This window comes from Ruditapes philippinarum, unplaced genomic scaffold (assembly GCF_026571515.1).
Source record: "Ruditapes philippinarum isolate M1 unplaced genomic scaffold, ASM2657151v2 ctg2861_1_1_1_1, whole genome shotgun sequence".
NCBI classification, from domain to species: Eukaryota; Metazoa; Mollusca; class Bivalvia; order Venerida; family Veneridae; genus Ruditapes; species Ruditapes philippinarum.
In genome coordinates, this window is record NW_026855811.1 from 113,213 (window position 1) to 129,835 (window position 16,623).

A 16,623-nucleotide genomic window follows, 5' to 3' on the forward strand; every position below is an offset into this window, starting at 1 on the left:
TATATCATGCTGTTCACATTTACAGAATGCGATATCTGGAAATTTGGAGCAAATTGCGAATCAGTGTGTTCATGTGATACAACAAACACTGAGCACTGTAACCCTGTCACAGGATTATGTAGGTGTAAGCCAGGTTGGAAGGGTACTATCTGCAAGGATGATGAGAATGAATGTGAAATCGACATATTTGTCAGAGTAACTCTACTTGTAAAAATACGGTCGGAAGTTTTGGATGTGACTGTAATACAGGATATATTGAGGCAAATAAAGGAGTATGCTCTGGTATGGTTAAACTGAAACAAGAAAAAAATATTTTTAATAATACAGACATATTATTGACATAGATGAAATTTGCTTAAAAGCCAAAAGTCGTCATGTCTTGCACTGCAATAAAAGAAAAAACGCATTTACTGATCTCAAATTACTTACTGATTCGTATATCAGATTTGTGTGTATAGCGATCATATGAATAGAAATGAGAAGATGACTTTGCCGACTTTGACCTCTAACACATTGGCGCCTTAACCTGCCACGGACATTATATAATATTATGCAATAAAGCTATCTACTATCTTTTCTAAGAAGCTTTTGGAAGATAAGTGGTTCTACTCGGGTGGACATTTACGGTGTCAATGTGACTTAAATCAAACCAAAATCGGTCTCATTCATACTGTACCGCATGACAAATTTATACAAAATATGTTATTGAAACATTTTTCAGTCACTGTTCGGACACAATTATGATACGAGTAAAGAGTCATTTAAAACATAATAACATAACAATCTTTTTGTGTTATCTTTTTTCGGTTGATTTCTTTCAGTCAAATTAAATAAATGTATGTGTAATATTTGGTATTTGGTAGAATGTAGCAGCTGGTTCTTTGGAGATAATTGCAGTAAAGAATGTTCGTGTAATAAAGATAACACTGTCATATGTGATCATGTAACTGGTACTTGCACTTGTTCAAAGGTAATTTTATTACTTTTTCTTCTATATTCATATCTCAGATGATATAACTATATTCAATAAGTAAAGTTGTATTAATTTCTACAAATATAACTATACTAATTTTGCGTATGTGCATCTTACAAATACATATTTACTTTTGGCATGATATTTGCATGATATTGGCAAATTTACATTTAATCAATTGTAAAAGTTCGTGGAATTATTGTACTTAATATTTGAAAACTCACGCTTAATCCGCAAATTAAGCTATGGGAAGTTTACAATCATAAGGTTTGTTTGATACAACATGAAATATTCCTTTGTCTATAATGAATTCAAATTTTTTATTGTCCTTATTTGTAACGAAGGGATGGGCTGGTGACAAGTGTGAAAAAGATGTAGACGAATGTTTCAACAATGACAGTCTTTGTGATGAAAAGGCAAACTCTACATGCAACAATGGCATCGGTTCTTATTCATGTGTATGCAATACTGGCTTCAAAGACGATGAAAGCAACAAATGTAAAGGTAATATCCTTTGATATATTTGTTTTATTTCATAATTTTACAAAGAAACGTTAAAATAGTAGTTAAATCAATGTCACAATAAACATACTTAAAACCAAACCAAAATCGGTCTCATGCATACTTTACCGCATGACAAATATATATAAAATATGTTATTGAAACATTTTTCAGTCACTGTTCGGACACAAATTATGATACGAGTAAAGAGTCATTTAAAACATAATAACATAACAATCTTATTGTGTTACCTTTTTTCTGTTGACTTCTTTCAGTCAAATAAAATAAATGTATGTGTAATATTTTGTATTTGATAGAATGTAGCAGCTGGTTCTTTGGAGATAATTGCAGTAAAGAATGTTCGTGTAATAAAGATAACACCGACATATGTGATCATGTAACTGGTAAATGCACTTGTTCACAGGTATCTTTATTACTTTTTCTTCTGTGTTTATATCTATATAGATGATATAACTATATTCAATAAGTAAAGTTGTATCTTTTACTACAATAATTATATTAATTTTACACATACACATTTACTTTTGGCATGATATTGGCAAATTTACATTTAATCATTTGTAAAAGTTCGTGGAATTATTGTTCTTAATATTTGAAAACTCACGCTTAATCCGCAAATTAAGCTATTGGAAGTTTACAATCATAAGGTTTGTTTGATATAACATGATATTTTCCTTTGTCTATAATGAATTCAAATTGTTTTATTGGTCTTATTTGTAACGAAGGGATGGGCTGGTGACAAGTGTGAAAAAGATGTAGACGAATGTTTCAACAATGACAGTCTTTGTGATGAAAAGGCAAACTCTACCTGCAACAACATGGCTGGTTCGTATTCATGTGTATGTAATACTGGCTTCAAAGACGATGGAAGTAACAAATGTGAAGGTAATATCATCAGATCTATTTGTGTTACTTGATAAGTTTGCAAAAAGTTGAAAAGGTAGTTAAATAAATCTATGTCACGATAAACATACAATTATGCTTAAGTTATTGCAAAATTAATAGCTTTAAATTTTGATGTTATATTTTTTCTACTTATTAACTACTGCCATTGTTTATTGCAATACAGGAAACACAACAAAACTTTACTTATCATTTCTTTTGTCAAGGTTTTAGAAGGACATGTGTTTTAATATGATAAAAAAAGATATAATTATCAATAAGAATAAGTGAATATTTTCAAACTAAATTAGATAAATTGCACTTAAAATAACCAGATAATTAAAAAAAAACGGTTAATGTAGAATGTAGCAAATGGTACTTCGGGAATGAGTGTGTCACAGAGTGCACGTGTGATACAGACAACACTGAGTCGTGCGATCATGTTACTGGGAAATGCACTTGTTCAAAGGTACATGTTAATCTTTTCTGTATTTATATATCACAGATGGATATAATTATACTGAATAAGTAAAACTTTATCAGTCAAAACAAATAATATGTATTAAATGTTTGTATGTTTGTAATGACAATGACAATGTATTTATTGATATTGGCCACCGGCCCATTACAACAATATATACATCAAGATATAATTTCTTGACTGGTGTCAGTTCAGATCGATGTAAATCCTAATAATGTTTATATTAAAACACACAGAACTATTGTTGAATAATTTACCAAAATGCGTGTCGATCTTAACGAAAAACAAAACAAAAGATCTTCACTTTTGGCTATTCATTGCAAAATAAGAAAAACAATGTATGTTTGTATCTTATACGTATTGAAACTCTTTTGAAATGATTTTGTCAAATATACATTTTATCTGTTGTTAAAATTCATATGAAATTATTAAACCCAAATATCTAAAATCTTAGTACGCTAAATCCTCAAATTGAGTTTTAAAAGTTTATAACATTAAAGTTTTTTTTTGATACAACATTAAATTTTCATTTGTTTATTCACATTGAATTCGAATGCATTCATTGCCCTTATATTTACAAAGGGATGGACTGGTGACAACTGTGATATGGACGTAGATGAATGTTTCAACAATGGCAGTCTTTGTGATGTAAAGGCAAACTCTACATGCAACAACAGTGCCGGTTCGTATTCATGTGTATGCAGTACGGGTTTCAAGGACAATGGAAGTAACAAATGTGAAGGTATAGTGCGTTAATATACAAGTACATGTTCTGCATATATAAGCTTAGATTTAAAAATAAAAAAGAAGTTTAACAATAGCTAGACATTTTTATGCATATCTTATTAATCATTGTTATACAGAATACAAAACAAATATTTGCAAATCATTTTTTACATGTTTCAGTTAGACGTTTTCGTAAGAATATATTAGATAATATCATGCGATAATCAAAATTATGCCGTTCATAATTGTAGAGATTATGCAGAAAATATGGAATGTGTTTGTAAAGAAAACAAATGAATTAAGGTTCTTAAATTTCTTAAATTAAATGAATTCCTCTAACTGTTACAACAAAATCAACAAATAGTATATACTTTAGAATGTAGCAATTGGTACTTCGGGAATGAGTGTAGCACAGAGTGCACGTGCAATAGAGACAACACCGATGCATGTGACGACGTTACTGGTACTTGCTCTTGTTTAAAGGTAATCGAGTTTGTTTATTCACTTTAAATTCAATAAAATGTTTTGAATAAAGAATTTTAAAACATGGATACCCTTTTCCTAATATTTGATCATTCATACGAGGTAATTATTGGGTACATGTCAAGGCTATAGAAGAATGGAAACTTTAAGTGCCTATCTTATTGAGAATTAAAGATGAGATTATAGATGGTTGGATAGATTATCCGACGATTACGAGAAACAGAATCTTTTAATTTAGTTAGATTCAAATTTGTTAAATATTTCTGTTACTAAGGCATGGACCGGCGAGAACTGTACGATAGATGTAAATGAATGCTTAAAGAACGATAGTCTTTGTGATGGAAAAGCAAACTCTATCTGTAACAACACAATTGGTTCATATAATTGCCTATGCAATATAGGGTTCAAGGACAATGGAAATAAGTGCGAAGGTAAATTTTGTGAATTTGTAATTCTGTGTCATAGCTTACATGCGATTTATTCACCATAGTTTTTAGCTAGAAACCTATGGATCTATTCAATGTACGCATATTTGGTTTATTAACATTTCTCCTCTTTGGACTATACACAATCTGCTTGATAATATCTTTTTTTTACAAAACGTGACATTATATAAAAACGACAGATATTAAATAAAAAATAATATGTATGGAAAATATCCCATTGAATTCATTGCTAAATTATTTCCATCTGAAGAATTGCTTTTTTCCAGAATGCAGTAACTGGAACTACGGGAATGAATGTAGTTCCGAATGCACATGCAATAAAGATAACACCGACACGTGTGACCATGTTACTGGTGATTGTACATGTTTTAAGGTATTTAATAAGTTCATGTATTTCCTCATCTCTACGTTTATAAATGAATGAAATATGTTAACTTTGTACAGAATAAGCGGTTGATATGCCGCAAGAGAAAGGTAAGAAGGCGATAATCTGCCTGTAAAAAAGATTATTTCTTTGTCATGCATTAATTTCTTTAATGTGTACATTTCTATTGGTTAATGGACATTATATTCCTCTTGTTTAAAATGAGAGTCCTCTAAAAGCTCGGGCACGGAAGTGCTTTTCTTAATTGATACTAAAACCTGACGTCTCAACCTATTCTGTGTATTTACATCTGCAGAAACATGAGGATGACTCCCAAAGGACGAGTGATTTATCCAATCTGAATGTTTTACACAGACATTAATGCAACAAAATGCATAGAATTGGTTTGAAAATCATGTTGACATTGAGAACACATTTTCATGTTTCAAATAACTGATTTTAATGACTTACGTATTGCGCCATTTGTGGACTTTGGTTGCACGTGTATTTACAAAGTGCCGATTATTATTATGAGTTTTCGGCGTCGGACCGCAAATTAATTAATTTTAACGTGACGCTCGTAATCAATTCAAAAGTTCAATTTTGTTACAATTTTGTTACTATCGATAGTAGTAAGTGTATGAAACGGATATTTATCCATTAAAACAAATAAAATTGAAACAGAAAACATTTTACAATGGAGAGGACTTAATATAATGTTGCACATTTTTCTATCCAACTGACGAAGTTGAAGATATTTACATTCAAATACAAACTATTATTTTGCTTGTATCTAAGGAATGGGCAGGAGAAAACTGTGATATAGATGTAGATGAATGTTTAAACAACAAAACTCTTTGTGATATAAAGGCAAATTCTACCTGCAACAATACCAACGGTTCATATAACTGTGTATGCGATACTGGATTCGTGGACGATGGAAAAAACAAATGTGAAGGTAGATTTGTTAATTTGTATTTCTATGTCATAGCTTATGTATGCAATATTGTTGAAATAGCTTTAAATGTTTTCAGCAATGTGATTGTGTATTCGTTCATTGCGAAATATATTGTTTATACTTGCTGAACATTTCAAATATTGCTGTACCCGTGCATTTATTTCCATCTAAAGAATTGCTTTTTTCCAGAATGCAGTAGCATAATGAACGGTTTTATGAAAATGATATGTTATGGGTTTGAATAAATATATTCGTAATATTATCATGCTATAGTGATAGTTGTTGTTACGTTATGTACAAGTAACTAATTGCATCATTGATCAAAGGTAGTAAAAACTAACAAATTTATTTTCAAAAGCATAATATATATCATATTTTCTTATATTATAGAATGTAACAGTTGGCAGTTTGGACATAACTGTAGCATGGATTGCGCATGTAATAAAGATAACACCGACATTTGTAATCATGTTACTGGTGATTGCACTTGTTTAAAGGTAGGTCATAGTTTCACAAAACGTATATCTTCCATGTTTTACTTCTTATCGTCGTGAAGTTATTTAAATTCAAATCTTTAATATATTCATTATGACTGAGTGTCGTATGAAATATTACATTTCAAACCAATGAAATCTCTTTGATAAAGACATACAAATCATTCTCTTTACCAAGTCTCTACGGCAACAATGCTTTAAAGTTTAATAATGCACATTATTTAAAAATAGTTTGCGTTGCGTACAAGAAATGTTAAAAGGAATTTCAAAATTCTTAATTACTGTACAAATCCTTATATTTTATATGACTAAGGAATGGACTGGCGAGAACTGTACAGTTGATGTAGATGAATGTTTGAACAACAGCAGTCTATGCGATGGAAAGACAAACTCTACCTGCAACAACACTATCGGTTCATATATGTGCATATGCAATACAGGATTCCAGGATATCGAGAATAACAAATGTGAAGGTATACCGTGTCAATTCATATTGTTTCTGTAAAACTTTAGCTAAAATTGTTTAAGGTTGAAAATGGTAATATAATAATTTCATATCTAATATAAGGTATTCATAATTGTAAATCTTTTTTCTATCGACTTTCATTATGTTATTGTGTTATGAACATGGTTTATTATGTTAAATTTGTCTGTATATTCTAATGATGTTTTAGAATGCACTGGGAACACATATGGCAAAAACTGCTCAGAGATGTGTGGCTGCAACATAACTAATTCATTAAATGAGAACCAAGCATGTGACATAATGACTGGACAATGCAAATGTAAAGCCGGTTGGTATGGTGACAGCTGTAATGATGACGTAAATGAATGTGAAGATATAAGAAGCTGTTCGACTATTAGTGATACAACCTGTGTTAACACATTTGGTTCTTTTCTTTGTGATTGCCGAAGGGGTTTTACGAAATCGTCTGACGGAGCCTGTATAAAAGGTAAAAGTGTCAGCTACTCGTATAAAGTTTATGTAATAGTTGCTATCTCAAACTTTTTAAATTATGCAAATATTTATAAAAAAGTGATTAAACATTTTTTGTAAAATTGTTTACACAATTTGATTAAAATATAGGTCTGGAAAAGTAAAATTGTCTTTGCCTATATCAATCTAAGGTAGATTTACATTATATGCAAACTTGTTTATTTTTATGCCCCCACAAAGTGGGCAGCATAAAGCGTTGCACTTGTCCGTCCGTCCGTACGTCTGTCCGTACGTCCCGAAATCTTGTGAACGCAACTCCTCTTAAACCGGATGAACAATCTTAACGGTAGATGGTAGTAAAGTAAGGAATTTTCACTGCGACCAACTTTAACAGAATTATGGTCTTTTGTTGATTTTTTCACTATATACTATGTAGAAATTTTGTGAATGCAACTCCTCTTAAACCGGATAGCAGATTTTGCTAAAACTTCCAGGGAGGAACAACCTTAATGTGTAGATGGAAATAAAGGCGGGGATTTTTGCTGTGACCAAATTTAACAGAATGTTCGCCCTTTGTTGATTTTTTCACTATTTACCATATAAATAATTGAACATATAAATTTTACATTTGTAATTTAATTTAACATGTACATAAGGTTACCTGTAGATCATTTTAGGTATATGTACAGAAATGAAACAGTGGAATGAAAAAGTTCCACATAAAAATCTTACATACAGATATGCATGCTCTTGTTTACGAGCACATCTGCACAGTGGGGGCATACGTGTCCTTTGGACACAATTCTAGTTTATTATATTTTGTTTTGTTTTTGTAAGTTATAGACAATGGTATATTAATGTAATTGCATCACTTTAACACTGCTACTGTTACCGTTTTTCATATTTCAAGTGATGGTTTATTGGTACGAAAGTATTTTTTTTACTTACAACTCACAAAATCTAATGAAATTTCCTTTTTGTTTTCAGAGAGTTCGACGACAACTGCAGTTCCTGGTAGGTTGTTTTTCGTTAAAATATACTAAGGTTGTAAACAATGTATTTATTAAATAAATATTCATTTGTTAAAGAGGAATGTTAATTCATTATTGTTTTTAACGATGTTTCTTTGACAGCATTCATAAATTTTAATTGTAAGCATAAATTGTATTCGAAATTAGTTGTAAATATAAAAAAAGTACAAAAAAACGTTTATGTGATTAATAATTTTTGACTGTGTATTATATCATAAAAATCGCAGTAATATTATACTTACATGTTGTCTCTGTTACTTATCCAAGATCTATTTCATCATTGCAGGCAATTCGTTTAAGCATTCACTCACATTAGACTTCGACCTTCCAGCTGATACCAATTTACAAGCCGCTGACACATATAACGCAATAAAAAATGAAATACTTTCTACAGTTAGTTATTTTAGTTGAAAATCGTCTCATTTTTTCTACTCAAATGTTTCAATTCAGCAATCGTTATATTCAATATTTTGCTAAATACATTTACTTTTGTAAAGTGAAACGTGTTTAACTTAATTCAAAGTTAATTTTCTAAACGTTGTGTTAAAATAAGGATATACTGTTTTCAACTTTTATATACTTTAAAAAAAGGATCACGCATGTATGAAATATTAGTCATACAATAATGAAAAAAATCATAATATAATATAATACTTTGTGAATGATTTATATATTGTAAGTGTTTCATGTATTTACTCTTCATCTGCTTCAGCTGTTGAACTTCTACAAGACGTACATTACTGGTTTGATTGATATAATAATAAATGATATAAGGTAATTTTGCAATGATATAGATGTATTTAACAAACTTGTACATCGACTGTCTTAACAATCAGACAATCAATTAAAATATTTGAAATATTTTTTTAAAAATCTATTTCGTTTGTATTTAATATTCAAACATAATGTTAATGTAAGTTTTTATAATACATGTTTGAAATAAAATTCTATGATTTTAGTTGCCCATTTGGTTTAAATAATTTTCATTTCTTTTTCCATATTAACAAATAAAATTTTAATACATGAATTGCATCCAGGATTGAGAATATAGCTGAAAGCTTATATGAAACTCTCCCATATGGCCCATTTAACAGAAACCTATGGGGATATCCTGTTTTCTAATTTGTTTTCTGTTTGATAAAATAACAAATAAACAATAAAACGTCATTTTAATGAACTTAAATAAAAAGGTGATGCGGAATTTAGAGCTAAAGAAATTTGAAAAAGTAAAACAGTCAAATTGTCTTACTGAAAACGTTTTACCTAAGTTTGTACTAACATTCTGTATCGTCCATTTGTGGGCATTTTCTTCAGTACATCACTATACTTTTGTCTAGACTGTAGGCACCGTTCACTAGTTTAAAATATTTTATAGACACTATACGGTCTAAATTGCATTAGTATCGTCAGTATTGCATTTCAGTGTGGTGCACCCCTTTCTCTCTATATATCTTAAATAATTTTCTTGTCCTTTTGATTCTATATGTCAGCAAGATATTGTATTTGTGATTTGGATCTCATCGATTCGCTAGGTTGTTTTTGTAACAATATGAGATATACAAGCTGTTCTACTTCCCACTATTCTGTTTTGGAATTTTTTTTTACTCACGCACAACTGTTCCTTCATTGAAACAAAAGAAAGTATTGAGTTTTGATTTAGATAAATTTGATATATAATTTGGAAAATGTGCAATCTTTTAAGGAATGGAAGTATCATTGCGGATTATACTGTTGTGTACGGGGAACTCAACGAGGACGATGCTGCAAATCTAACTAAAGCTGTCCTTAATTTAGAACAGGGTACACAATTAACAGTGTATGGACAAAATGTCAGTGTTACGTCAGGTAAGAAATCTTGATAAACTACAACAAGGTACATAATTGACAGTGTATGGATAAGGAGACAATGTTTTGTGTGGAATGGTCCCTCGTCTAAGAACCACATAATGCGTTAGAAAACAGAAACGCATGTGTATGAGAAATATGAACACAAGTTTTACCAAATATCGTTGTTAATACTGTAAAAAACTTTTTCTGAATACATCTTTATATCGTAAACGAATTTTGTCTGGTGAAAAACAACATTTCTTTACGTCGAAATATATCAGTTATATATCTTATGTATAAACATACGTGTATCAATTCTACTCAGTTAAAATCAAAGCTTTTTTATTGTTTCTAAAGCGATGTATAAGGATCTGAAACCATGTGAATTGTACAATGCAACTGTCGGCAGTTGTAAACAAGGCTACCGGTGCAGAGTTGAGAACAATATTCCTATTTGCAGGTAGGTTAAATGCTATAACAATAACTTGAATTATATTTACACATATTACAGATTACACTTTCAGTTGTCATTAATGAATAACCATTATTGTTCTGTTCTCCATGTTTTTATTTGTTTCCATATCTTTTTATCTGAATAGTACGGTAATTAAAATTGTTATCTACAAATGAAATAAAGTACCGGTGGCGGCATGGCCTAGTGGTTAGCGCGTCGAACTAGTAATATAAGGATTACTGTCGCGTGGGTTTAAACTCCGTCAGGGGCAAACCGCTGTTTCCCCGAGCAAGAAATTTTACACTCATTGCTTAATACTGGTTGGTTCAAGGAAAGGATTCGAAGGTATTTCAACAAGCTTAAAGTTACAAACTCAATGGAACTGAAATAAATTAGTAAAAAGGTTTTTTAAAACTATACACTGAATATAAATCAAATAGATAAGAAATCATATATTCACTTACAGACTAGAATATGAAGACAATGAGGGTAAGTAAATGTATTCTAGTAAATATAGCTTTTTGTAAATAACTTGTTTATGTTTATTGTTCGGACAATACGGGATAGATACTGGAGGTGTATATACTGTATTTACAAAAATCTGGAAACAAAGTGATCCCTCGGAAGCATTAATCACAACAACATTACAAGAGAATTGCAGACTCGGCCTGATCGAGTCCGCACATGAGGGATAATGGATACCTGCAACATCCCTCAACCCTAGCACCGGCTTGAGCGGTACTCAATTCTCAACACTTAATAGTGCCGGCATCAATGATCCCGAAAGACCAGAAAAATATAACAACACTGAAGTGAAGTACGGGAAATGTTCTACAGCTGCCACACGGCACTTGACACCTGCTGTTGTGAAGTATAAAAATCTGGAAACAAAGTGATCCCTCGGAACAAAATTACAAGAGAATTGCAGACTCGGCCTTATCGTCGCATCTTTATCTGCCATATTATATTAATTCTACATTTGTAACATAAATTGATAAGTACGTTTTTATGTTGAATCTTTGATAAACTATCAACTGATAATGAACAAAGACGATTTTCACTTAGTTTATTTTCAAGTTTCGGACAAGTATAAATTTTGATAGATACTTTTCTTTTATTAATTGTTTATAGTTTTATGTAAATATTCTGGAAATAATGATTTAATAACTTTTTTATCTCTCACTTTTTAATCAAAAGTGAACTGGTCAATTATCATTGGATTATCTGGCGCTGGAATATTTGTTGTTGTCATGGTTGCCATTACCATTGTGTTTGTGCGCCATCTGTCGAGGAAACATAAAATGAGGAAACAGGACATCCGAAGGTAACATGTATCCCTTGTTTTGTCCTATAAATCTATAAAAAATTGTAGAACTTTGTACGCTTGTGTTAAGGTATCATAACTCATAAGAATATGCAATACTTGAACAGAAAAAAATAGAGGATTATCTTGCTGAATTGGTGAAATATATTCATGTGTTGATGCTATAGTACATTTTTGTTGAGTAATATACTATTATCATTTATAAGGTCGAGACGAGCAGCCTATTATCGTGATACACATGGAAATGTCTCAGATGTGGACACGGTACATCAGTGCGACAAGGTAACAACATTGAATACTTTCTTTTATCATTTTAACACTAAGCATAAACCTATATAACCACTTGCCCCTCACCGCTGTGGGTTCGAATCCCGACAGGGACTTTGGATTCTTTCACGTGAGGAAGCTATCCAGCTAGCTTACGGAAAGTCGGTGGTTCTACTCAGGTGCCCGTTCGTGCCTGAAATAATGTACGGAAGGGCACCTGAGGTCTTCTTCCACCAGTAAAGCTGGAACGTCGCGATAAGACCTATACTGTGTCGATGTGACGTAAAACCCAAAACAAACAAACAAATAAACCTATATAAACAGATTCGAAAATACCTCACGTGTAAAGGACTGTCGTTATTTAGTATTAAGTAAAAAGAAATATGATTATATCATATATTTAAAAATCTTCATGTTCACACCTGACCTGTAGATAATTCGCATTTCGATGGATATCGGCTCTTTCACATTTCACGTTTAACACAAAATATACAAATACACATGTCTATTGCATATGTACGTATCTACTGAATTTGTCTTTATCTATTCTAAATGACTAGCTTCGGATACCTTCCCTAAAAGATGGACACCGCGTAATTGGAGGGACCTTTTAACAGGACCTGCGATGTTTAGACATGCTGAAAACGAATCTGCCGTAAGCAACAAAATCTTTGTATTGCAAATATGATAATTATTTACCATAGTTTTGTTTTATTACGACGACTTCTTTTTGAAACTGTGATGTTTTATTTGTTTACGGAACTTCAAAACATGTGTTCATATTAATATTTTCTTTGTCTTAATTGCAAGACATTTTTAAGGACGAATGATATTGAAACTATGAATATTTTTTTCTCTTAAAATATACATTTATCAATTTTTGTGCTTAACATCGTCAATTTATTAGGGTAAATTTACGTGGCATTTCACTTTTCGTTATACATAAGTTCAGATAATAGGGATTTACGACAAATGCTTGATAAATGAAATATTTTTCACTCGTTGCAGTACAACGAACCGTATTATGGATCCCATGCTAGACCAACATACAGCACTGATGACAAACATGACAACAGGTTCTAGATACAACAGCGAAAAAGGAAACATACGTGGAATAAGGACAATCATTGTTTATTTGAACTATAATTATATCTAATTTTTGTTACAAAAATTTAGCTTGCTTGCATCTTGACAAAAAGAGGTTGTTGTTGCAATTGAAACAAATTATGATGCAAGCTGGGTTAAAAAGTGTCAATTGTAACGTACTGATTTTTTTTAAACATTATACTTTTTAGGAAAGGGCAAGCATGTATCTTATAGTATTTTGCTTACGTTCTTTGGTTTTACTGTTATACTAAAATCGCTTTGGATTGTAATCATTTGTCATAACACTGACTGATAAATATTGTACTAATACACACTTTATTTCATTGTTACCCGCTAATACTTACCTTCAAATCCGTCAGTTTGGAGTTTGTTTGTTGTTTTTTTATTTAATGGAAAGGTTTGTAATCAGTACTATGATGTCGATAACAATGATAATATGATGTAAAAGGCTTGTTTTACAAAATGTGTATATTTTAATTAAAGTTTCGGGATAATGAGATTACTGAATTAAAAATATAAGATTTAATAGACAGATTGATGTGTTCGACCCAAAAATATAAATCATCATGAACTACCCCTTTTACTACAATAACCTGTTTGTATAACTATGAACAAACAAGTGTTTTGTTTGATTTTATTTTTGTTTACAAAATACTTTTCGTAAAATTGTACTTTCACAACATGTTTTTAAAGGTACTCCGTTTTAGGGTTTTAGACATAAAAGACTAGAAATATTTTTTATGAGAAATATGTACTGTTTCATTAAGATCTGACCTGGTAACTCTTGTGCATTATTTCAGATCATGTGCTCACTTTGTTTCCTCAATAAATTCTATTTAAACGACCTTAAAGATATAATCGCACTCGAGTCATAATATGAATCAATTCACCCCCCCCCCCCCAAAAAAAAAAAAACGAATTTTAATTCAATTCTGAGTATATATATATAAATATATATTCCTTGCTTTTTTCATGATTGTTCATTTCAAGTGCATACAAATGTTACATGTAAGAAATGAAGGTTTATGTTTAATGTATTTTAATCTCATGCAGTGTAGCTCCATTAAAGATACCCGAATATGTATAAATCCGTGCTTTATAAACGAATGACAGTTTAGTTCAAAACTGAATGACCTTCTCTTGAGTAAAATTGTATCTTGGATGTGTTTTAACTGGTTAATAACTTTTAACCAATAAACACTGCTTTGCGACTACAAGTAACTTAAGGTCAATTTTTATATTCATGTACCCCCTCCGACAACATTGATAAACATAAGCAATATCATTAAAGCAATTTATTGATATTTTCCGTTTCTGTCATGTTTTATTTTCATTCCATGCTAAAATAAAATCTCAGTGAAATTGAATATTTTTGCTGGTACCGGGTTTAACACTATATAACACAGTCTGATATGCAAGTTATATTGTTGTAAACTTTCGGAGTTCATACTAAAATATCAGTTATTTTCTTTTAATTTTCACAATGATGTTAGCGTGGATATGGTGCAGAATAAAACATCCAAATAGGAAATCGGCAGCGGACATAATCTTAAATCAGATGGAAGCGTAACTGGTCTCCTTAATTTTGTCTTCTACCGAGGGGTAAATATCACATGTAGTCATGATATATGTGTCGTTTTCGAGCGGGGGAATTAACCACTCAGACCTAAGGCAATCGTGGTTAAGAAGCACAAGTCACCGCTGTTAAATGGCCAATAAACACCACTCAGACCGATATGATTCGTAAAGAAGTATCTTTTACATGCATATGTACACGAACAAAATGTAAAAATCTGGAACAAATAAATTTCACTTGTCATTGCTATTTTAAAAATTATTATACATTTATGTATACATACATATTCATACTTTTGTCGTCTTTGCTAAATGTACCAATTTTCACTTGTTAATTATAAAAATATGCGTATTAATCAAGAGTTTTATTCTTCATTTTTTTGCATTTCATTAATAATTTACACATTTCTACGTTGTCCATTGCACAATACATGCATAAATAAACATCACGTTTCAAAGAAAACTGTGTTGCTTGATTTTTATAACATAATTTAATATTTTAGATATAACAATGACAGAACATAGCTATAATTGGAATTTGTTCGAGCTGGAAAAAAACTAGTTTAAGAGGCAAAAGTCTAAACAGTTCGTCTGCTGTATAAATAAAACCTCAGGACAAACAATAAAAGAGTTGGAATTCGAATAAATCAAGAACGAAGTAGCATGTTTTTTAAAAAAAAATGGGTTTATGCAATAATAAAAATTAAACAATATCGGCTTAAACTTTTTTTAATTTTAATAAAAAGTTTAAATTGTTTTGATATTTGTTTTCAATTTAAAATTTACCATTACTTCTTTAAACCCCGGCATACGGATTTGTCAATGTTTTAAGCATCCAAAAAAAGTTTTAATAAAATAAACTTTTTTTACCGCCCGTGAAATTTTACCCCGTAAAAACATGCTCCACTACTCTTCAAATTTGTCTTTTGAACTCTTGCCAATTAATCTCATTGCGTAAAAATGTATACAGTAATCTATATCACAAATCATATCAATTGTTTTTTTCTTCCGGGTTATGTAGCAAAGTAGCCATAAAATATAAAATCATAAAGTTTTTCATATGACACATGTAAATAACAATTGGCATATGTTGAGCGCCCCGAAAATTTCAAAACAAAATAAGGTTTTAAACGGAAATTGGGTTTTTCCCAATTTTTTCATTTTGATAAAAAATCTGTTTAGCAAAAAATGGGGTTGTTTGGGTGTATTCAAAAGACAAAGAACGAGAGGAGCAAGTGTTTTTTTAAGGGGATGCGGTTTTTTTTTTTTTTTTTTTTTTTAAACAAAAAGCCCCCATTTTGGTAAGTTGTGGGAAACAAAAAATTTAAACCCTTTAAAATCCCCTGTCGAAATATTTCCCTTCCCAACTAGGGGAAACTTTATATTGTTTATTTTAAAAGATGAACCCCTTGAATAAATGGGGTTCCCCCTTTTTTACAAAACATAAGATTTAAAAATTTTTGGGGTGATTTTGATTTTAAAAAATGGGGGAAAAGCCAGTAATTTTATGATTACGGAAAAACCCCCGCGTTGTTTTTTCTTTCTTTCTTTTTCTCTTGTTTTTGTCGTTCTCATTTTGCCCGATACAGGCATGTTTTATCAATAACTTTGCTGTTACCCAATCGATTACGACGAAATGAAGCACAACTTTCTGCCTGGCTTGAAATTTACATTAATACTTGAATTTTAAAATATAAGTATATTTACAAATTTTAACAAGCAAATTTATCATGTAAAGATTTACAAAATTTTATTGTCTTTTTACATAGCTT

The 16,623-nt window shown here is 30.8% G+C and overlaps 1 protein-coding gene across 1 annotated transcript in view; it reads left to right on the plus strand.

The window, feature by feature from the left end:
- The window catches only part of LOC132744458 (fibrillin-1-like), a 38,153-nt gene extending 24,895 nt beyond the window's left edge, over positions 1 to 13,258 (plus strand). The window contains exons 38-61 of the mRNA XM_060733178.1: positions 26 to 282; positions 722 to 749; positions 864 to 970; positions 1,318 to 1,477; positions 1,792 to 1,898; positions 2,221 to 2,380; positions 2,740 to 2,846; positions 3,441 to 3,600; positions 3,961 to 4,067; positions 4,342 to 4,498; positions 4,780 to 4,886; positions 5,676 to 5,835; positions 6,226 to 6,332; positions 6,643 to 6,802; positions 7,004 to 7,282; positions 8,254 to 8,280; positions 8,584 to 8,690; positions 9,010 to 9,071; positions 10,000 to 10,142; positions 10,482 to 10,584; positions 11,045 to 11,067; positions 11,776 to 11,902; positions 12,109 to 12,824; positions 13,178 to 13,258. Coding sequence (XP_060589161.1) covers positions 26 to 282; positions 722 to 749; positions 864 to 970; positions 1,318 to 1,477; positions 1,792 to 1,898; positions 2,221 to 2,380; positions 2,740 to 2,846; positions 3,441 to 3,600; positions 3,961 to 4,067; positions 4,342 to 4,498; positions 4,780 to 4,886; positions 5,676 to 5,835; positions 6,226 to 6,332; positions 6,643 to 6,802; positions 7,004 to 7,282; positions 8,254 to 8,280; positions 8,584 to 8,690; positions 9,010 to 9,071; positions 10,000 to 10,142; positions 10,482 to 10,584; positions 11,045 to 11,067; positions 11,776 to 11,902; positions 12,109 to 12,241 — 2,888 coding nt within the window. The 3' untranslated portion in view covers positions 12,242 to 12,824; positions 13,178 to 13,258. The remainder of the gene's footprint in view (positions 1 to 25; positions 283 to 721; positions 750 to 863; positions 971 to 1,317; positions 1,478 to 1,791; positions 1,899 to 2,220; positions 2,381 to 2,739; positions 2,847 to 3,440; positions 3,601 to 3,960; positions 4,068 to 4,341; positions 4,499 to 4,779; positions 4,887 to 5,675; positions 5,836 to 6,225; positions 6,333 to 6,642; positions 6,803 to 7,003; positions 7,283 to 8,253; positions 8,281 to 8,583; positions 8,691 to 9,009; positions 9,072 to 9,999; positions 10,143 to 10,481; positions 10,585 to 11,044; positions 11,068 to 11,775; positions 11,903 to 12,108; positions 12,825 to 13,177) is intronic.
- Positions 13,259 to 16,623: the final 3,365 nt, after the last annotated feature.